At 37.1% G+C, this 24,086-nt stretch overlaps 1 protein-coding gene across 2 annotated transcripts in view; it reads right to left on the bottom strand.

Moving 5' to 3' along the window:
• Window positions 1–24,086, bottom strand: part of SEMA3A (semaphorin 3A) — a 223,502-nt gene that overhangs the window by 157,517 nt on the left and 41,899 nt on the right. Inside the window, exon 1 of one of the 2 annotated variants that reach the window (XM_087445785.1) lies at window positions 1,717–1,845. The exons of the other annotated variant lie outside the window; for it this stretch is intronic. Coding sequence (XP_087301911.1) covers window positions 1,717–1,774 — 58 coding nt within the window. The 5' untranslated portion in view covers window positions 1,775–1,845. Of the gene's footprint in view, window positions 1–1,716; window positions 1,846–24,086 lie in introns of those variants that run through there. 2 annotated transcript variants of the gene reach the window in all.

The following is a 24,086-nucleotide window of genomic DNA, read 5'->3' on the forward strand; positions in this document are numbered from 1 at the left end:
TGGTAAATGCCAGTAGACCAAAGCATATAAACGCACTAATTCTTTTTGGGTGTCATTCAGTTTACCTCTGGTTGAGACATTACTTCCACTTCCACATGCTGTCATGCTGTCTTTATGTCAACCATAAAGAGAAGTAATTGTAGGACTGTCATCAAAATTGCCATTTCAGACAAGCACTCTTTAATGAACTATGTATTCCTAAATTTGAAAGGTGAGTAAACAAGCATTCTGTTTATTCCAGATTCACCAAATGATTTAGTGTTTCTATTATTTTGCTTAATGTCAAAATGGAAGATACACTTATCATAAAGCCAAGCAAATAGTTTGTGCTCAATAAGTGCTAATTGTTATCACCATTATTATTACGACATAAGACAATGCAGACAGTAAGCATAAGTGTGTAGATGTTCTGGAAGGGAAAATCAATTCATATAATGTAAAACACCAGTGTTACCAATTATAAATAGACTGCACTCTTGTTAAATAGTTACAAAAACAGAGTCTTATGAAATTCAAGACCCTTATACATATAGTCTATTTGGTAGATTTCTATTTAATCTGATAACATGCAGCAAAAGAAGAAAAGAAATTATAATTGATCTGTTCTTTAATCAGAATATCCTGGAGGAGTCAAGATGGCGGCGTAGGCAGACTCTGAACTCACCTCCTCCCGTGGACACAGCCAATTTACAACTACTCGTGGAAAAATTACCCCTGAGACAGAACTGAAAACTGGATAAGAGGAACTCCTGCAACAACGGACAATCCTAACTGAGGTAGAAGAGGCAGAGACTCCCTTCTGGAGAGAAAAACGCTGCCTTCACAAGCCGCCAGCTTCACGGCCGCCGGGAGCAGCCCACAGGAAACTAAACTTATAGTTTTACAGCATTTACATTGTAATAGAAGTAATTTCTTTGGGAAGAATGCATAAGTGAGAAAGAATGGAAATGCGGAAAGAATAAAATGAAAAGAGTTGGTACAGCTGATTCAATGGAAGGAATGTGAAGAATAAAAGACAACAGGGAAAATATCTTGTGGAGAATCTTATCATCCATTGACTTCTTTCTCCATTGCTGCCCTAGCCTTTGATGGTTTCTTTTCTTGAGCACTTTATATCATCCCGCTGCCGCTCTACTTTCTGATGAGAAATCAGCAGATGAGAATCCGTGTACGGGAAAGATATATTTTAAATCAGCCACAGGGAGGTGGAGTCAAGATGGCGGCGTAGGCAGACTCTGAACTCACCTCCTCCCGTGGACACAGCCAATTTACAACTACTCGTGGAAAAATTACCCCTGAGACAGAACTGAAAACTGGATAAGAGGAACTCCTGCAACAACGGACAATCCTAACTGGGGTGGAAGAGGCAGAGACTCCCTTCCGGAGAGGAAAAACGCCGCCTTCACAAGCCGCCAGCGTGACGGCCGGCCGCCGGGAGCAGCTCACAGGTACGCAGCCTCCCTGGAGGCGCGGGGCCTTGAGCCGGGGAGCGCCCCCGCTGTGGGCATTTTGTGGACCCAGCACAATCGACACCAGCGGCATAATATCTGACCTTGCCTGCTACTAAAGCATTGGGGAGCACCCCCAGAAAACCCGGTTCACAAAGAAACTAAAACTGGCTCTTAAAGGGCCCACGCACAAACTCACCCGTTCCAGAAAGCATCCTAAAATCACCAGAAAGAAAGGTGCACACTGCTTTGGTGACAAGAGACTCACCTAATAGGCCCTGAGTGCATCTCGGTGAGGGGTGAGACCTCTCCAGGGACTGGGACATTGGCGACGGCCATTGTTGTGGCCTGGTGTGAGCGTGCTGACACAGACGCCATTGGAGTTTTCCCTGAGACCTGCTAGCCCAGGGTCTGCTCCACCCGCTAGAGCACCGATTTAATCCAGCTCAGCCAGGCAGGCAGCCCACCCTAGAGACTGGCCCCACCTAACAACAAGCCCTCAGGCAACGTGTGGGCCTGCATAGATTGGTGACTGGATTTTCTGCAGCCTGGCAACTGAGCTGACTTGAGCGGGGCAGGGTGTGCACAAGGAGCGGGTGGAGAGTGTGGGGTGGTGGCGGAGTGTGTGGGGCTCCCGCTGTGGAGAGACTGGGTCCGCTTGGGGAGGTCAGGGCGCTCACACGGGGCAGGACTGTGTTGACTGTGTGTGTGGACCTCTGGGCGGCAGGGCTTGTCAGCTGCAGAAGACTTGTGCTTCTCAAAGACCCACATAGGAGGTTTGCCCCACCTTCCAAAGCCTGAAACAATTGGGTGCTCCTGTGCCTGAGGCCAGCCCCACCCAGCTGCAATCCTCAGAGAGCTGACAAGAGACCTAATAGGCTAGAGGTTTACAGCAATTCTAAGGCCCTGAGCCTAACAACCTGCCACACTGGGGGCCTACTCACTTAAAAGAAATACTGCAACACAAATGTGGTATTAGAACTTACAGCCAACTGTGCTGGGGCTCCCCACACCTGATAAAGAGACTGAAGGGCCCATAACAACTACAAGCAGCTGAGCATTACAACAGCTGGCCAGGAGCATAACTCAGCCTCCCTGGGCGCCTATAGGGAGAGCTAACAGGCCACAATAGAAGGACACACGTAGCCCACATAGGGGCCACCCCTGGAACATTGAGAACTGAGGGAAGCACACTGGAAGCCTCCTAAGCCATCACTTACATAAGGTCACCTATCCAAGAGCAGGAGACGTAGCTGACCTACCTAATACGTAGACACAAGCACAGGGAAAGAGGCAAAATGAGGAGGCAAAAGAATACATTCCAAGTAAGGGAACAGGACAAAACCCCAGAAAAGGAACTAAATGAAACAGAAATGAGCAACCTACCTGACAGAGAGTTCAAACTAAGAGTGTTAAGGATGCTCACTGATCTGGGGAGAAGAATAGATGAACTCAGTGAGAATGTCAACAAAGAAATGGAAGATATAAAAAAGAATCAATCAGAAATTAAGAATACAATACTGGAAATGAAAAACTCATTAGAGGGACTCAAAAGCAGAGTAGAGGATACAGAAGAACGGATCAGTGAGCTGGAAGAAAGACTAGAAGAAATTACCCAAGGTGAACAGGTAAAAGAGAAAAGAATTAAAAAGAGTGAGGACAGTCTAAGGGACCTCTGGGACAACATCAAGCGCACTAACATCCGTGTTATAGGTGTCCCAGAAGGAGAAGAGCGAGACAAGGGGGCAGAGAATCTATTTCAAGAAATAATAGATGAAAACTTCCTAACCTAAGGAAGGAAACAGACATCCAGGTACAGGAGGCACAGAGAGCCCCAAACAAGATAAACCCAAAGAGGCCCACACCAAGACACATCATAATCAAAATGTCCAGAATTAAAGATAAAGAGAGAATCCTAAAAGCCGCAAGAGAATGTCAAGTTACATACAAAGGAAACCCCATAAGGCTATCAGCTGACTTCTCAGCAGAAACCTTACAGGCTAGAAGAGAATGGCACGATATATTTAAAGTGCTAAAAGGAAAACTTACAGCCAAGAATACTCTACCCGGCAAGGTTATCGCTCAAAATGGAAGGAGAGATAACATTTTTCCCAGATAAGCAAAAATTAGAGGAGTTTCTCACCAAGAAACCAGTGTTACAAGAAATGTTAAAGGGACTGATTTAAGGGGAAAAGAGAAGACCACAAATAGGAAAAATTATCTATTTCCACGATTAGAACGTAATGGATACAAATGCACAAAAAGAGGTTAGATATGATATCAAAAACATAAAAGGAGGGAGGAGGGTAGTTAAAGAGTACAGCTTTCAGACAGAGGTCAAACTAAAGTGACCATCAATTCTGTATAGAAGAAGTAAGGAACAGAGAAGGACTACGTAAACACTGAGGAAAAAAAAATAAAAAAGGTAAAAAATGGCAGTAAGTACATACTTATCAATAGCTACTTTAAACGTCAATGGACTAAATGCCCCAATTAAAAGGCATAGGGTGGCTGACTGGATAAAAAAACAAGACCCATATATATGCTGCATACAAGAGACACACTTCAGACCTAAAGACACTCACAAACTGAAAGTGAAGGGATGGAAAAAGATACTCCACGCAAATGGCAATGAAAAGAAAGCTGGGGTAGCAGTACTCATATCAGACAAAATAGACTTTAAAACAAAAACTGTAAAAAGAGACAAAGAAGGGCATTACATAATGATCAAGGGAACAATCCAACAAGAGGATATAACACTTGTAAATATCTACGCACCCAATGTAGGTGCACCTAAATATATAAAGCAATTATTAACAGACATAAAAACAGAAATAGACAGTAACACAATAATAGTAGGGGACTTTAACACTCCACTTACACCAACAGATAGATCATCCAAACAGAAGATCAATAAGGAAACATTGGCCTTAAATGACACATTAGAACAGATGGACCTAGTAGATATATACAGAGCATTCCATCCAAAAACCGAAGAATACATGTTCTTTTCAAATGCACATGGAACATTCTCCAAGATTGATCACATATTAGGCCACAAAACAAGTCTCCATAAATTTAAGAAGATTGAAATAATACCAAGCATCTTTTCTGACCACAACGGTATGAAACTAGAAATCAACTATAGGAAGAAAATCAGAAAAGCCACAAATACATGGAGATTAAACAAAATGCTACTGAACAACGACTGGGTTAACGAAGAAATCAAAGAAGAAATCAAAAAATACCTGGAGACAAATGAAAATGAAAATACGACATGCCAGAATTTATGGGATACAGCAAAAGCGGTTCTAAGAGGGAAGTTTATAGCGATACAGGCCTATCTCAACAAACAAGAAAAATCTCAAATAAACAATCTAAAAATGCACCTAAAGGAACTGGAAAAAGAAGAACAAACAAAGCCCAAAATCAGTAGAAGAAGGGAAATAATAAAAATCAGAGCAGAAATAAATGAAATAGAGACCAAAAACAATAGAAAAATTAATAAAACCAAGAGCTGGTTCTTTGAAAAGATCAACAAAATAGACAAACCTTTAGCTAGACTCACCAAGAAAAAAAGAGAGAAGGCACAAATAAGTAAAATCAGAAATGAAAGAGGAGAGGTTACAACAGACACCTCAGAAATACAAAAGATTATAAGAGAATACTATGAAAAACTATATGCCAACCAATTCGACAATCTGGAAGAAATGGATAAATTCTTAGAATCATACAACCTTCCAAAACTGGATCAAGAAGAAGTGGAGAATTTGAATAGACCAATCACCAGTAAGGAGATCGAAACAGTAATCAAAAACCTCCCCAAAAATAAAAGTCCAGGACCAGACGGCTTCCCTGGTGAATTCTACCAAACATTCAAAGAAGACTTAATACCTATCCTTCTCAAACTCTTCCAAAAATTGAGGAGGGGGAAGCTCCTAATTCATTCTACGAAGCTGACATTACCCTGATACCAAAACCAGACAAGGACAACACAAAAAAGAAAATTACAGGCCAATATCACTGATGAACATCGATGCGAAAATCCTCAACAAAATACTAGCAAATCGCATACAACAATACGTTAAAAGATTATACACCATGATCAAGTGGGATTTATTCCAGGGATGCAGGGATGGTTTAACATTCGCAAATCAATCAACGTAATACACCACATTAATAAAATGAAGAACAAAAATCACATGATCATCTCAATAGACGCAGAGAAAGCATTTGACAAGATCCAGCATCCATTTATGATAAAAACTCTGAATAAAATGGGTATAGAAGGAAAGTACCTCAACATAATAAAGACCATATATGAGAAACCCACAGCTAATATCATCCTCAATGGTGAAAAACTGAAAGCTATCCCTCTAAGAACAGGAACCAGACAAGGATGCCCACTATCACCACTCCTATTTAACATAGTATTGGAAGTCCTAGCCAGAGCAATCAGGCAAGAGAAAGAAATAAAAGGGATCCAAATTGGAAAGGAAGAAGTGAAACTGTCACTATTTGCAGATGACATGATTTTATATATAGAAAACCCTAAAGAATCCACCAGAAAACTTTTAGAAGTAATAAACGAATATTGTAAAGTTGCAGGATACAAAATCAACATACAAAAATCAGTTGCATTTCTGTACACTAACAACGAAGTAGCAGAAAGAGAAATTAAGAATACCATCCCATTTACAATTGCAACAAAAAGAATAAAATACCTAGGAATAAATTTAACCAAAGAGGTGAAAGATCTGTACACCGAAAACTATAAAACATTTCTGAAAGAAATTGAAGAAGACACAAAGAAATGGAAAGATATTCCGTGCTCTTGGATTGGAAGAATTAACATAGTTAAGATGTCCATACTTCCTAAAGCCATCTATAGATTCAATGCAATCCCTATCAAAGTTCCAACAACATTTTTCACAGAAATAGAACAAAGAATCCTAAAATTCATATGGAACAACAAAAGACCCCGAATAGCTAAAGGAATCCCAAGAAAAAAGAACAAAGCTGGAGGTATCACACTCCGATATCAAAATGTACTACAAAGCTATAGTAACCAAAACAGCATGGTACTGGCACAAAAACAGACACACAGATCAATGGAATAGAATCGAAAGCCCAGAAATAAACCCACACATCTATGGACAGCTAATCTTTGACAAAGGAGCCAAGAACATACAATGGGGAAAAGAAAGTCTCTTCAACAAATGGTGTTGGGAAAACTGGATAGCCATATGCAAAAAAATGAAAGTAGATCCTTACCTTACACCATACACAAAAATTAACTCCAAATGGATTAAAGACTTGAATGTAAGACCTGAAACTGTGAAAGTTCTAGAAGAAAACATAGGCAGTACGCTCTTCGACATCGGTCTTAGCAACATCTTTTCTAACACCACGCCTGACCGGGCAAGAGAAACAATAGAAAAAATAAACAAATGGGACTACATCAAACTAAAAAGCTTCTGCACAGCAAAGGAAACCATCAACAAAACGAAAAGACAACCTAACAATTGGGAGAAGATATTTGCAAACCATACATCTGATAAGGGCTTAATCTCCAAAATATATAAAGAACTCATGCATCTCAACAACAAAAACTACCAACCCAATTAAAAATGGGCAAAAGACCTGAACAGACATTTCTCCAAAGAAGATATACAGATGGCCAACAGACACATGAAAAGATGTTCAAAATCACTAACTATCAGGGAAATGCAAATCAAAACTACAATGAGATATCACCTCACGCCTGTCAGAATGGCTATAATTAACAAGACAGGAAACAACATGTGTTGGAGAGGATGTGGAGAGAAGGGAACTCTCATACACTGCTGGTGGGAGTGCAAACTGGTGCAGCCACTATGGAAAACAGTATGGAGATTCCTCAAAAATCAACGATAGAACTACCATATGATCCAGCTATTCCACTGTTGGGTATTTATCCAAAGAACTTGAAAACACCAATTTGCAAAGGTACATGCACCCCTGTGTTCATTGCAGCCTTATTCACAATAGCCAAGACTTGGAAGCAACCTAAGTGCCCATCAAGGGACGAATGGATAAAGAAGCTGTGGTATATATACACAATGGAATACTACTCAGCCATAAGAAACGACGAAATCCAGCCATTTGTGACAACATGGATGGACATTGAGGGTATAATGCAAAGTGAAATAAGTCAGAGGGAGAAGGCCAAATACCGTATGATTTCCTTCATTAAGCAGTAGATAATAACAACAATAAACAAACACATAGGGACAGAGATTGGATTGGTGGTTACCAGAGGGGAAGGGGGGAGGGTGGAGGGTGAAAGGGATAATTCGGTACATGTGTGTGGTGATGGGTTGTAATTAGTATTTTGGTGGTGAACATGATGTAGTCCATGCAGAAATAGAAGTACAATGATGTACACCTGAAATTTTTGCAATGTTATAAACCAATGTTACTGCAATAAAAAAAAAAAAATAAATCAGCCACATTTGCAAAAAAAAAAAAAAAAAAAGAATATCCTACCAAATAATTATGGGAGAGAACCATGATCTTTTGTAATGAGTCAATTCTAATTTTCATTCTACTTATTTATTTATAAATTTCCAGATTTGCCTTTTTTTCCCTGAATTCATCATAATCTCTAATGAAGCTCTATTTGAATAAAGTAAAAAAGAAAATACATTGTTAGCATCACTATCAGTACATTATTTAAGATATTAAAAATTATTTTATAAACTAATGCTTTTCTTATATATTTATTTTAATATACGAAAAGAAAAAATGATGGGAAAATTTACATCAAAATCATACATGACTATTCATCTCTACATAATAAAATTGTATGGTTCCTGTAGTGTTCTAATTATCTTTAGGATAAGCACAAATTTATACAGATGATTACATTCCAATGACCGGATCAGATTCTCAAAAATGCAATGAAATGAACACTGATTTCTAGAATGCAACACTGCCCAGAACTAGACTTTTTATAGTAGGATGGAGAACTGCTGTATACTTGACTTTCAAATTCAAACAACAGCCACCCTGTTCTTTATATTTCTGACTTCCATAACATTTCTATTTCTTTCTCTCTTCCTTCCTTCCTTCCTCCCTCCCTCCCTCTCTCTCTCCCTCTTTCCCATTTTCCCATTCTCCCTCTCTCTCTCTCTCCTTTACCCCTCTCCCTCTCTCCTCTAAGTTTTATTATAGCATGAAAGGTAATAGGACCCCACCAGTTGCTGGACTCAAATGAATTGCCTGTATTCATTGACGGCTTTAGGCTTATGTCCTTTTTCCATGACTTGAACTTTGTCCTTTTCATAGAACAGACAAAGATCCCATTTAAAGTAGTCAAAGGCTGGGTCTATATGATGCCAAAATATTTTGACTAAATGATGACCACATCCAGATATTTGTAAATATTGGAAAGTTCATCAAAGTCCAAAATTTTTAGATCCTATAGTTCAGTGTTTCTTAGATTTTTAAAATTTCATAAACCAAAATAATTTACAAAAGCAAAATAGGCTGAAATAAAAGTTGGCAACTTTTTGTTGCATTATAAAAACAACAAAAACAACTACTGTTTACTATTATTATCATTTCATACAAAAAAGAGGAGGCATTTTATGTGACAAAAATGGCAGAAAAGACAAAAAAACACATAAAAGATAATCATTAGAGATGCATCAATTTATATTTTGGAAAAATTCACCTTATTTTTCTTCCTTTATTTTTATTTCACTAATGACTACTTTTATAAACTTATTACACAAATAATAAGTAATTTAAAACTTATTACACAAAAGGGAAGTACCTTTCCACAGACTTATGTTTGGCAAGTGCTGCTCTAAAATAAACTGTGGGGATGATGAACTCTACTCCTAGCATTTCTGGGCAGTGCATCTTGTCATTGCATAGATAGAGCCAATATTAGTGGGCATCTACATGTATTTATTTGTTTGTTTATTTACACTCAGTGATGCTGAGTATATTCTCTCAATTTACAAAGTTTGGTAAGTATTGTTTGAATATATTTAGGAAAATCGATCTTCTAATTTCAATAGCAGTAAACACCCAAAATGTGCATCCAGTTTATATATCCTAGGCTGAAGGTAACTTTTACCTTAATTATTTTCTCCAGCCTGTGCCAGAGGCCACAAAACTCTATAAAATACAACCCCACCACCTTTGCCTAGGACATTTCCAACTTATTTCTTTGTATTTGCTGATGGTCTGATCTCTAATGTCTCCATCACATTAAATTTATGCCAGGAGTCTCTTCTGCCGGACACTTCTTATGCGTAGTCGAATAATCAGCTTTTTCTTGACTTGGATAGACACCCTGATCAAGTTACAAGGTGCCCACACCTGAGCTTTGGGCAAGTAAAGGTCCATTCCCAGTCCAAGCCCAGTTTCCACGCTTCTAGACCCACACAATACATAAGTGCCCTGAACCACACTGTCAGGGAGGGAACAATACATTTTCCCTCAAATATGCTTGTAAAATATCAAAGGCAGGTCTACCTGTGATATTAATCTGTTTTCCACTTTTTATAATGTGAAAAATATGTGTGGAAAGTAAGCTGTAAACAATCTAATCTGATGATTCAGATTTTTTATTATTTAATGGAGTTATTCAACTACTAATTCAACAAACACATATCCAGTCCTTATGTATAACACGTAGGCATTGGCTAAGAAGTATATGGAGTATACAGATTAATAAAATCTTGTTGGAAAGTTAGACAAATGCCCTCAGTGAAGCAAAAACTAAATGAACAACAGCAACAAAGAGAATAATAAGAGCTAAAGAAGTTAACAGGAAGGAGAAATTAATGCCACAGGAGAAGTGGATAATCCTTGCAGAAATAGCTTGGCAATTAAACCTAACCTTAAAAACTGTATAGGACTTTCACCAGCAGAAAGCAGTGTGGCTGAGCATTCCTCATAGAGGACATGAATAAAGACCAGGAGGTAGAAATAAGGGAAAATACAAGGAGAAAAAATTTTAAGTGCCTACTATGTGTCCAAAAGTGCTGAATGATTTATGAGTATATTCATTTAAGCTTCACAACAACACTGTGAAGAAAGAATTTTCATTTCTATTTTTTTTATGAGGAAATTGACTCAGATAAATATTGAGAATATCCTGGGTCACAGAACTAGTGTGATGAAGAGTTGAGATATTCATTTCCATCTGATACCAGAGGCCAGGCTCTGTCTTACTCTATACAAGACAGAGTATAGAGTACTCTTAGAGGTAGAATTCTACCTATAAGAAGGTAGAATTTTTGAGAATACTAAGAACTGATTGCTGAGAAGGAAATGTGTGAAATGTAAGAATACAGTCTGGAGAATTCATTGTTGAGAACTTGGGGTACTTCTCACTATCATATAACTTGTCTTAGTTAATAGTCTCTTAAATATTTATATTATTTTATTTTCTCTGCACTTGGTCTTTTTACACAATAATAACTCTGTGGATAATCTTATCTACAACTACGGCTTTTGTCACTAGCAGTATTTTGACATGTCTCAAATGTATATCTTCCAAGACAGATTTCGCTCCAAAGGCCAAAGAAGGCTTACTAGAAACCTCTATTTAGATATTGTACAAACATCTCAGAGTCTGCATGTCTTGAACAGAACTCATTCCCTTTTCTTATTTCCATTACTGACATCATCAACTTTCTTTCTGTATGTTTTCAAATTGGTTGCAAGTATCACTCAACCAAAGAATCATACAAACCACCACCTCTTCATCACCCACAGATCCAATCCATCACTTCAGTTTTGTTTAACACTATAATAATTTCTCCTATATTTTCCTTTGTTTACATACTCACTGCCACTGTCATAGTTCAATTCCTCATAATTTGTTCCTTCGATTATTGTAATTATCATCTAACAGAACTTCCTCTCTAGATTTACACCAACAAACTATGTTATGCATTGCCTCCAGAATAATCTTTCTACAAAACAAATATAACTTTCCTCTACTTGACAGAAAAGGCACTTTTACTCTATCTCTTTCCCTGGAATCTCACGGAACAAAAAAAGAACAAGAAAGTAGAGGAAAATAGTCACATTAAATGAAGTGAGGAAACAACACCAATGGAATATCAAACCAAAAATTATTAAGAAAATATATCCAATATAGTGAAGCACGAAATATTTTGAGATAGAATGCTGAAATCTAACATATATCTCCATATGTTCCAGGTAAGACAGAATTATTAATCAAAGTGTTAACAAATCATGCACGTTGTATCCACAAACGCTTTATTACAGAAACAAGCTCTAGGAGTCTATATGGCTATTAAATTATTCGAAAATGTCCATAAAGAGTAGAAGTACAGCTAAAGTATAAAGGCATCATCATCATCACAACTAACACTTGTATGCCAGGTACTGTTCTAATCACACACACACACACGATATTTATTGTGTGTACATTATCCTTCCACTAAAGGAAATCACTGTAGATAAAGTACAGTGAAGGCTGGAGTGGAAGGTGTGAACACCAGATTAGTGCACGAAGTGTCTTTGATGGAGTTTCATAAGAAACACACCAATCATCAAAATATGAATGAATGAAGAATATATTTTCCCGGAAGAAAGTATATTAAAACTTTTGGAGCTTGTTTTCAATTCAAAACAACTGTAGACTGAACTGCTCCAGCTCACTCCCTCCCTGTCAAAAAAGTTAAAAGGTCACCAAAATGCAACTGAAGAGCACAGAAAAGAAGAGGAATTGACATAGGAAAGAGAGGATTAATTCGGTTGCCAAAGTTCCAAAGTAAGTATTAATAAAATCAAATTTTCTTTGAAAGAGATGAAATTGATTAATAAGAAAACAACAGGAATGAAAGACAGGAAATAAAACCTGAAAATAAACTTTTAGCTGCAGTCTGAAATGTCACTGTCTTCCAGGAAAAATCTAATTTACAGAAGGATCAATTATGGAACTTACTAAGTAAAGGAACAATATATTTAGGATCCATGAATAAAAAACAAGTCACCTATAGAACGGAAGTGATTAGGTGGGCTTTACACTTGTTCAAAGCAATGTTATTTGCTAGAAAGCATAAAAAGGAATTTGTGCAAATAACCAAATGAAAACATATGGGACTCAATAATTTTATACCCAGAAGGTTGCCTTTCACGAAAGAGAGGTAGTATCAGACATTCTCAAACACGCGAGGTTTAAGGATACAGAACACCCACCCATTCAAGCAACTACAGCAGTAACTTCTTTTTTTTTAAATTTTCTTCATTTTATTTATTTATTTATTTATTTTTAGATTTTATTTATTTTATTTTTTCCCCCCAAAGCCCCAGTAGATAGTTGTATGTCATAGCTGCACATCCTTCTAGTTGCTGTATGTGGGACTCGGCCTCAGGATGGACGGAGAAGTGGTGCCTCGATGCGCACCTGGGATCCAAACCCGGGCCACCAGCATTGCAGCGCACGCACTTAACCACCAAGCCACAGGGCCGGCCCAGTAACAACTTCTTTTTTTTTTTTTTTTTTTTTTTTTAAAGATTTTATTTATTCATTTTTTTTCCCCCCAAAGCCCCAGTAGATAGTTGTATGTCATAGGTTCACAACCTTCTAGTTGCTGTACGTGGGTCTCGGCCTCGCGTTGGACGGAGAAGCAGTGCCTTGGGGCGTGCCGGGATCCGAACCCGGGCCGCCAGCATCAGAGCGCACGCACTTAACCGCTAAGCCACGGAGCCGGCCCAGTAACAACTTCTTAATAACAAAATTCATTCAAACAAGACATGAATCAAAATAAAGAACACAGATATTACATCCCTTGCCTCTTTAACACCTGCCTAAACGTGTCCAATATCTGTGTGATTTAAGCCCTTTGTATTTTTCACACATTTTTTTGTTCATTCACCAATAGTGTGTCTACCTATATATAGAATGATATATAAATACATATATTTACACTCACACACATGCATATATAGGATTATTTCCAGCTACCTCAAAGGTACGCTATCTACAGCTACCACAGCTTAGCATGTTCTCTTGTCCTCCCGGTGCTCTCCATCTTCCACCCTCATCTGCTTAGGTGAATCTACTCACCTTTCAGGATCTAGGTCAAGCCTCTCTTGTGAATTCTCTGACCTTCCAAGGGATAGTGTATCATGCCTTCCTTTGTGAAACACAGTGCCGTGTACAAATATAATCACTGCTTTACCGTTTTGGCTCCCTTTCTAAAGTTAAAATATGCTGCTTTTACTTATTTTTGTATTCTTAGTCCTAGAATATTTTCCTGATACTTACCTAGTCCTGTCACATAGAAGCAAGTGTCTAAATAAATGTTATTTGAAATACCTCTTATTTTTTTTTAAATGCAACAAAAGTCAGAAAAAGTAAATGTAATAACAAACATCTAGAAAAAAGCAAATGTAGCAATATATAGTGTATGTCAGATTGTATACTAGCATTTCTAATCAGTTATATATTACATTCAAATGACTAATAAAATTATGCCATCTAAACCCTAAATTATTACAACCTGGCTATAAAATTATAACAAAATGGCTAATTTTTATAATTCTATGTGCTAAGTGCTGTTATCGTTGTTGTCCATATGATAATCATAGGAAAAAAGTTTTTCAGCATTCTATTGCAATAGCAAATAGTTTATTGCTATAGTTTATAACAATATAGTTTAACAGTTCTTCTATCTTCAGTTTCTCTCAACTTTAATATATTCTTCAGGGCACCACCATATAAATTGACCAGAGCATATTTCAAAAATGTAATGTTTTTATTAAAAAAAACCCACAAATAACAGCACCTACTCCTACCACTGTTACCGTAGCCCAGTCTCCCTAATAAAAGTCGCAGTCTCTAATCTTCCTTTGCTACCTTATTTTATGCCTATTTCTGTAAGTTCCCACAGTTCTGTCAGAAATGGCCAATTTACTCTTCTCTAAACCTGGCCTGCCCCCTCCTGCTTCTAGTTTATTTTCCCTGTTTTCATTCTCCAGGGTACAGTCAGAAGCCATCTCTCCCACAAAAGCCTTGCAAATTGGCAGGTATTACTGTCTCCTCTGGTCCCACCCACTTTGATCATAACACACACTAATGCATTAATTGCATGCCACTCATCTGCATGGGCATTAGGTTACACGCTTTAGTTCTCCTAGATATAAAATTAGCACAGTGCAATATGGGTCTAATTACATGTAAAGAAAATGGTTAACCAGGTAATTAATTATTGAACTTGAGATCTAGAAGGATCCTTAGACTATAAAGTCTGATTACTTCCATTTATAAAAGAGCATAAGTGACTTTACCATTAACAGTTGCAGAGGCCAGGTTTAAATTCAGGTCTCCTGGCTCTCAACTCAATGCTCTTCCTAAATAAATTTCTAGAAAAATTGTGACACTAATTTTTCTCTTTATCTTTTGCTGCCTGATCCCTGATATTGCAATAAGTTTTTGGTACAAGTGTATGCTCAAAAAATAAAAGTCGCAAACAATTTACAATAAACTAATACATAATGTCCATTATTACTTCTCCTTGGAAGAATAACAAGGAGAGTTTAAATGTCATTATTACATAAAAATCTAAATGTTTTCATGTGGACAAAAATGATTAATACAAATATACATTGCAAGGGATCACTCATTTCTGTGTAAGATGACTAGTCAGTAAAAATTTAGAATTAAAGTGTAGATCCTTCTTTTACAATTCACCTTGGTTTAATTTAGCGCTTTGACTGATGGGCTACTAACCCAGAGATCGAAACTTTGTTTTTTATTCCGCCTCATGTCTTAATTATCTATATATTTTCTATAAGGCTCCTCTACAGGCAGGTTTCTCTTATCAGTCAATTCACCAACAAGTGTTCATTAAATGCCTATGAGTGTAAGCACTGTATTATCAGTAGCAAAGTAAAAAAAAGAGCCTTATCTGATTAATACAATTGAAAGTCTGATTTTTCATGCAGTCTTGGTGAATTATTTACATATACCACAGTATATGTTTCAGTGTCTTCTTCAAATAATTATCATATTCCACAAGACTATAAGAAAGTAAATGTTTTCTTTTTTTATAATTTTATTTATTTATTTATTTTTCTCCCAAAGCCCCAGTAGACAGTTGTATGTCATAGCTGCACATCCTTCTAGTTGCTGTAAGTAGGACGCAGCCTCAGCATGGCCGGAGAAGCAGTGCGTCGGTGCACTCCTGGGATCCGAACCTGGATCGCCAGCAGCGGAGTGTGCGCACTTAACCACTAAGCCACGGGCCAGCCCCAAGTAAATGTTTTCTCATATTTACAAATTGTATACTTCATATTTCCAGTAACAAAACTGTGGAAAAGATTCACATTTGGAGAAGTACATAGTTATAAACCAGACACCCGTTATCTGTTGTATTTGCCCACCATAAAAATTTTTTATAAACTGCTTAAGAGTGATTTATTTGAATTGTTCTAGTGCTGAGCAAATGAACTTTTATTGAAGAAAGAAATTGAGTATTTCATCAGTATTTTTCCATCATTTCCATCCCAAGACACATTTATGGGAGGGAAGTCTTCCTTATTCACTGACAAAAACTGATACACGCAAGTGTGATTAGACTGAAAAACATACTTATTTCAGTGTTTGTGAGTGTCTCTTTGTGACTGTGGCAAGAATCTATTTAAATCTGGGAAGGGAGAGAGAAGGTCACAAGGGAGGTCCAGGAGATCATGTGGACAGTCTCAAGGATCAATCAAGTAACCAAATCAGAGGGGCAGGTGTGTGTGGTTGGGGGTAGGAATTACCTAAACCCTAGATTTGGCTGACAGAAGGTGTTTACTATGTGTTTATTGAATGAATGAATAGATGGATTTCTGATTATGTGGATAACTGGATATGTTTATGAGCGTGTAATAGTGTACGTGGGTTAGATAACCCGTAATTTATCCTGCTGTTCTCACTACTTCTAGTCTCCTCATTCTCCAAACTGCATAGTGTCTGGGTGCCACAAACAATGGCAATTTAAGTTTGTCAGTCAAAAAAGTAGAAGTTGTTGACCTGAGAGGTTATTTTATTGTCTCTTTTTTTTGAGGGGGGAGGGGAAGAGAGAGGGGAGGGCATCCATATGGCATGCCTAGGCATGTCCCACTCCTTTAACTAGAATAGATACATTTTGATTGTAAAGGCTTCTAGCTTACTCCTAAAAGGATTTTTTTTTGAGTCAGATTTCCCTGTAGAAAGGTGGGAAGGAAGTGGGAGAGGAGGGTGTTCAAAACCAACAAACTCAAAGAATCTCTAGATGAAACCACACAACATATTTTGAGTACATTCTAATCTTAGTGACAATAGTATTTCCTATTTATGATAACGCACTGTAGATATTTTTCCCTAATTATGTGTTTAACTTTGGAATGGACACATTTCAGAATTTATTAAGCAATGGAAGTCAGATTTCCTATATTCTGCTCTGCCCATATAATTTTTTTTTGCAAAAATTATCTCATGGTATTAGTTCTAAAATTTACTTTGTACAGAAAAGAAATAATTTAAGTATTTTATCTTATAGAGAAAATGAGACAAATTTAAATTGTTCTATTTTCTTTTCCAAATACATTCTGCTATAAATATATTCTAAGATTGGGTCATGTTTAGAACTGTTCTGGGATTGAAGTTAAATATAATGTGAGCCATGTTTGGTTCAACAGCCCTGAGGACAACTCAGTGATTCCCTAGAATGAAGCTCAAAACCCAGCTTGTTGGTTGAAAATCCTTGCTCTCCCAGGGCCCATTAAATCAAGCACATCTCCGGCATGGACAGGACAGCAGAAACTAAAGAATCTCTAGACCAGTGCAGGACACGTAGACGTTTATCCTTGTGGGGATAAACGTCTAATTCAGAATTAGGTTTACCTCTTCTTCAAGAGTGGGCAAAAAAGTAGCATAAGTCAATTTCTTATTAAACCTTCTCCTATGCTTCTCCATCCTAAAATGTGATTCTTTCTCTTTTACAAAACAACAAAAACAAAAATGAAACACTAATAACAATGTTAGGATGATAAGTAATAAATGTGGTTTAGAGTGAAATATGATCTCCTTTTAATCTCTGCTGGCCACAATGAGACTCTCCCATTAGTCTGAATGCAGAGGATAACATGAAGGAAGGGAAAGTAAGTGTTAGTGCCATTAAGTTCTAATAAAACCCTCAGAGCAGTTCAACGTGAGCAAGGAAAGAGTCATGTAACATTACCTAAAGTCACTGATTTCTTAATTCTTTCGTTTTCCTGATACTTGTTTATTTCACATGTAAATAGTTAAGATTATCTCTGCCAATCACTTTTTTATAACAATATTGTTATTACTAAACTTTGGATTAAATATTTGAAAATAATTTTACATCTTTAAAACTGGAACATGTTTATTTCTTTGAAAACACAATAGGTATTATTTTTTTTAACTTTCTCTTCAATTAATGTTATAACGACCTATGTACTTCCACCTCCCAAAACTTGCTTTTAAAGCTGAGGTCCAAAACTTGCTTTAAAAGCTGAGGTTATGTATTTTGCTGTGTCTCTAACTGGCAATTTTTAATAAGACTTCCAAGATTTTAAAAACTTATTTTAATTTTATACTTTCTTGTAAGGGAATTATATAAAATAGGCATTTGTTTCTTATTAAGCTAAACGCCACTATTGATAAAACTCAAAAAGTGGTGGAAACCAGTAGAATCGCAAAATAGAGAAAAAATTTCTAGCTTTTCCCAATTATAACTGTTGTTTTATCATTTTTAAGCACTCAAAGCAGAGTAATTACTTCTACTTAAAAAAAAAATCAAGAAATCAGTTTAAAAGTTCATAGCTGAGTTTGTTTGATGAACTTAATGACTTCCACCTCATTTAGTAAATCAGAATCTAAAAAATGCTACACTCAGCTCTCTTGATAGGCTCTGGAGTTTATCAGCCCTACTTTGCCACTTCATTAGCTGTCAAGAACCAGTAAGTGATATTGCTATGAAAGTCTTGATTCAGGTAGTTGAAAACGCTCTTATTGCAAAAGTACCAATTACCAACAGACTTGAAGTCAAAAGAGGGTATATCAGGAAAGGCACATCATCCACATACATACAGTTGGTTATCATCCTTGTAGACATCAAAGAAAGAAAGAGCGTTTGAACTATCAGTAGTTGACTTGTAACATTCACAAACTACACACATTGATTTAATATACACTGCAGCATAGTTATCATTGACCTTAGAACTCTTACCTATAATCATATGAGGGCAACAAAAGAGGGATAAAAAAATGCATATTTTCTTCTCCAAGAAAGGACCATAAAATATAAAGATGCCTTTTGTTTTGTTGTGTTTTGCTGTGTTTTTTTTTTTTTAAGGTTGTTATGGAGCAGCTGTCAACAGGACTTCAGAGAGATAGCAAACGGAGATGATCTTTAAGATGCTTTGCTGTGGATCTTTTGTGTTTTTTGCAGGGAAAGATTCTCCCTGAGCTAACAAAAACATGCATGTTTTTATCTCTATGCTTAAATGGATTCTTATACTTGGCCTTACACAATTTTTGTGGCCAATCTTTTCATAAATGTATTTTTGTTTCCTTAATTAAACAATTCTACCATGAACTTCCTCTTTAACTGTTTGAGGTTCAAAATGTGACTTTAGTGACATTTAACTTGAATTATACTGCCTTTATTTCTTCTCTACCTTCCATCGTATTTCCATGGTTGGTAAACAGAAAACTAAATAGGAAAAGCATGTGGGTAAGAAAATCTTAAATATTCCAAACCAAAGTTAGAAAACATTTTCTGTGACATTTACATGACGTTATCTATATATTAAGAACTGTTTTTCCCTCTTTTCCTAATGAAAGCAAATATACATGTTAATGAATAAATGATCATATACTGGTATGTTCCATAAAACACTAGTTTCCTTTGGCACTCCATGGAACAAAGGATTCCATGAGAAAATGAGTCTGGTAGAATACTAAATATATCATCATATTACGCTTCAAAATTAAGACACTAAAGACTTTTAGACGTCTAGTTGTAAGGAAATTCACTTAAGAAAACTTTATTAAACCCAATGTTTCCCAACCTTGTATGACATACAGCCTTTTGTTAAACATAAAACTACTCCTATTTTCAAGGAGAATTTAGGGACATACTGTCATTAATATCAGACTTTGATTATTAAAAATACAACACATGAATAAATACTGGAATATTAAAATATTTGGGGGAAAAACAGTTCAGTGGGAATTTTAAAATCATAGACATTACGCTAATTATTCTAAAAATGAATGTAGACCAAGTCCCTTCTTTGTGCTCAAGTGTTGTCTGCAATTCCTTTATATATTTGGAGGGTAACAGTACTGTAACAACAATGCCCCATGTTTTCAGTAGATTCCTTAATATAATTTTAACTTACTTTTAAAAATATAAATTCCCAAATTAAAAATGATCTATTTTAAGGTAAATAGAACACTGAAAAAGGTTATAACACTAGTGAAACAAATATTTAATATCTAATACAGCTGAAATTGATTAACATGCATTTTCTGAATAAAAACTTTGGACAGTTTCCTAGAGTTTCAATCATATGCCTAGAACTGAAAAATAAAACATTAAGTCACTTTCTGTTTCCTGTATGTTTCAAGAGACAAGTTTTTATATATCTATATATTTTTGGCCAAGTCTTTCTTGTAAAATGGTACATATTGTATAAGCATTGTATATATTGTAACACATATCATTATTCTGACATATTTTATATACAGGCCTAGGGGCGGGCATGACATCCATCTGTCCTGGTGTGGGTTCGGGAGCCTTCCCAGGGATGCCCCAGTGGAAGAGGGCACCTGCTCCTGTGCACTGAGGCCGGCAGAGTCTTCATGGTGGCAGAGTCTTCATGGTGGTCGACAGGGCACGGGCCATCAGCTGATGTCCCTGTCTTGTGGATGCTTTGCTGAGTGAGCAGAATCTCCAGCGGGCAGGCAGAACCAGGAGGGACACTGACCAGGCATTTACATGGAAGACGACAAATTCTTGGCACATCTGCAGCCATTCCTCCCTCCTGCACCCACAGCAGACATGGCTAATTGATTACTGCATTCAGAATCCTTACGCCAGGTAGGCCCCTCTGAAGGATGAGGATGGTCTCTGCCGGCAGGTGGGAAAGTGAGCCTCGCGGGCAGCATGGGCTGATAGCCAGGCCACCGATGCTAAGAGGGCAGTGCCCAGGTTTCAAAGCCAGGCAGTGGTCCAGTCAGGACTAGACCTCACGTCTAGGGAGCTAGTCTTTCAGACCTGGACCAAATGCTGGGATCCCCAATCATGAACGTGGAGGTGCTGACAGGCTGCCTTGAAGTGCTCTTTAAATAGAGCATTGCTCCTACAACAAGAAGGATTTGGCGTACAAAACCTCAGGCGAGGCCTGCTCAGAGAGGGGCTGCCAAATCTCTAGCAGCTTTTAAAGCACCTGCTGTGTGCCAGAGCTGGTAACTCTGAGCTGGGGCAAAGAGCAACGGGCCCGTCTCCCTCCAGCTCTCTGTGGTGGCTTTGCTCCTCCTGTGAGCTCTGCACCTCCACCAGGCCAGTTCCCAGAGCCACGGGTGCAGGCAGTCGGGGCACAGCGCTCCCGCGTGGGTCCAGACAGGCGAGGGTGAATTATCCACCAGGAAACGGCCTGGGGATCTCTGACTGGGTCACCTTGGCTATAGGCAACACCACTTGAAAGATCTAAAACTGGGGAGGTAAGGGAGGTGTTTTTGTTTTTTTAAAAAAATATTCCTTGTTAAAATGAAAAAATAACCTATCCTTGTAAAAATATTAAAACAGTAAGACAGGTATTTTTAAAAAACGACGAGCTGAGCGAGGATAGGTGACACGCACCGAGCACATCACCGGAGACTCAGAGAATGGCGGAATCATGCCCAACGCCGCGGCAGCCTGGAACACACTGCCCGGGGGAAGCCCGATCTCGCGGGATCTCGGGAGTTCTACAGGGGCCCGCAAGCGGAAAAAAACTACACTTTTTTTTTAGTCAGACATAACAGTAGGAAATGTTTGTTCACCTAATAAGAAGCCTTGAAACTACACAAAGCAAAAACTGATAGAACTACACAGAGAAATAGGCAAATCCACTTTTATATTCAGAGATTTCAATAATCCTCTTCAAATAATTGATAGAACCAAGAAATATATATACATATATATGTATATATGTATATATTATATATATATATCAGTGAAGATACAGAAAACTTAGACATTATCAATCATCTTGATCTAGTTGATATTTGTAGAACCCTCTACCAAACAACAATACAATATCCATTCGTTGCAAGTAAACATGAAACACAAGATAGTCCATGTTCTGGGCCATAAAGCAAGCCCCAATACATGTTAATAATTCAAGTTGTAGAGTATGTACTCTGACTGCAATGTAGTTTTTGTCTGTTATTGATTTATTTTGAAGAAAATTATGTTTTCATGCTGAAGTGCCATGCTTGAGTCCAAGTGCCCACCTCTCTTTGAGAGTTGTGGAATCCTTAAAATGACAGTAGCTAGTTTAATTCCATTTCTGTGCAAAAGATTTTATGAAAGCAGCTGTTTTTCATGGAATATGTCCAGGTTTTCTCCTCAGGATATAAACCAGTGACCTCATACTTCCAACTCAAGACCTATCTATCAACACTCTTTCCCATGTAAGATTTTCATCACGCAGGATTCTTGCTTTGGTTGAATCAGCATATCCAGAACTTCATAAAATAGTGTCTCTTTTAATTAGACTCAAATATGCTCAACTCCCAATAGATTTTCATAGCTTTTTAAAAAAATTTACTCCAAAGGTTCTGGGAGAATTTGGATATATTTTAGCTTTCATCAACTCTATACCTTCCTAGTTCAGAGCTTCTACATTTTAAGAAGTTGATGTACTTTGGGCAGATGTGCCTTGTTCTTCCCAAACAACTTGACAAAAATACTTGACTTGAAATAGGCCGTCTTTTCCACTTCGGGAATTTCTCTTGGGTAGAAGATTAGAAATTGTGTCAACTTGTATCAAACATTGCCTTAAGTGGTTAGCAAATGCAGTCTCCTTGGCTTCAATACTTGTTTCTTTTTTACACTCATTAGCTTCTTTTAATTATGTAGGAGAGGATGAAGAAAGTCTGTCATAATGTTTTAAATATATTTCTACTCTAACTCATCCAGTAAAACGGTTTCTAAAGCATGAATTCTGTTTGCTGATGAAATCTGCTGAGATTTCGTATAAGTTATATTAATAATGTTTTTTCTTATATTTAAGCAACATAATATCAGAATTACTATCAAATATATCTAGTTTAACTGTAGGGTTAAGGAAGATTCAGAAAGCTTAGTTTTTGTTCTGAATACCACATTTAACTCTACATCTGATTTACGATGGAACTACTGGCAAGATTCTGTGTCGTTTTTTGCCTCTGTTAGACCACATGTGAAATACCTGCCCCTAAATATTTCTCACGCAAACTTAAAAAGAAAAAAATGATGTAATGTCTGAATATCTTTAAGGCCTTTTCCTTCTGAAGATGTAATGATTCCAATTTTTTAAAGTTTCTAGACCATTCTTTCCAATTGGAATTGTGTAAATTATAACAAGACCTTTTTATTTATTTATTTATTTTTCATATCATCCTCTGGAATCAAAGGTTACTAGTATTTAATGCATCAGAAGAAAAAAAAAGAAATGATGGGGTTTATACTTTCTGATTTCCTGAGGTGACCAAAGTATGCCATTTTTGCTCTTGCTATGAGAACTGCTTAGTTATTTGGATCCAATTCAAATTTGAAGTCTTCGTCTTTGAGCCTTATAGCAGAAAAGTAGTCTTTACAAACTTTTCCTTATGACAAGTAATCATGAACCCCTGAAAGTGTGACACTTAATAAAATGCTATTGTTAGAATTATGATAACATTCTTGGGTCATTCTGTGACTTGAAAGCATCTTCAAAATAATCTATTAGAAAAAAATGATTTAGATTAATGTTTCACAACTGAGTGAGCCACAGAAAAGATAGTTTTATCACTTTGCTTAGTATTTATTGCCTGGATTGTCTGTGAAGGAATTATTTGTAAAATACACATTCCAATTCTACGGAGGTGGCATGTTTCTGTGGGAAAGTTAGTATGCATATAAGTCTGTATACAGTGAAGATACACATGTCAAGAAGACATGAAATGTATGTGGGAATATTATGTTTTCACCAGCTGTGTGTTCTAGCCATAGGATTTTTTTTCCTATATATTTATTTGAATGGAAGTCATAGTCTTCCATCTTGACCCATAAAATGTTAATCTTTTCAAGAACATCTCAATTTCTTTTGTTAAAGAAACTCTGTATAACACTGTCAAGCCCAAATCCTTAGTTATAACTAAACTTTTCACCTAAAGTTAGTCAGACTTGAAATGTCTATTATGCGTTCCAGCACTGATTTAAAATACCTGTACGGAATCCCTTGTTTTTTCTTTAAATTCCTAAAAAATTAGCAATCAGCATTGTAATTTTCAAGCTTGGTAGATTTTTGAGCAAGTGATTAAATGCTCTTTGCAATATCAATATTACCTGGAATATATGGGTGGGCAAAAATGTA

The sequence above is a fragment of the Ceratotherium simum genome, chromosome 1 (genome assembly GCF_057802395.1).
Source record: "Ceratotherium simum simum isolate JZ-2026a chromosome 1, ASM5780239v1, whole genome shotgun sequence".
In the NCBI taxonomy this organism is placed as follows: Eukaryota; Metazoa; Chordata; class Mammalia; order Perissodactyla; family Rhinocerotidae; genus Ceratotherium; species Ceratotherium simum.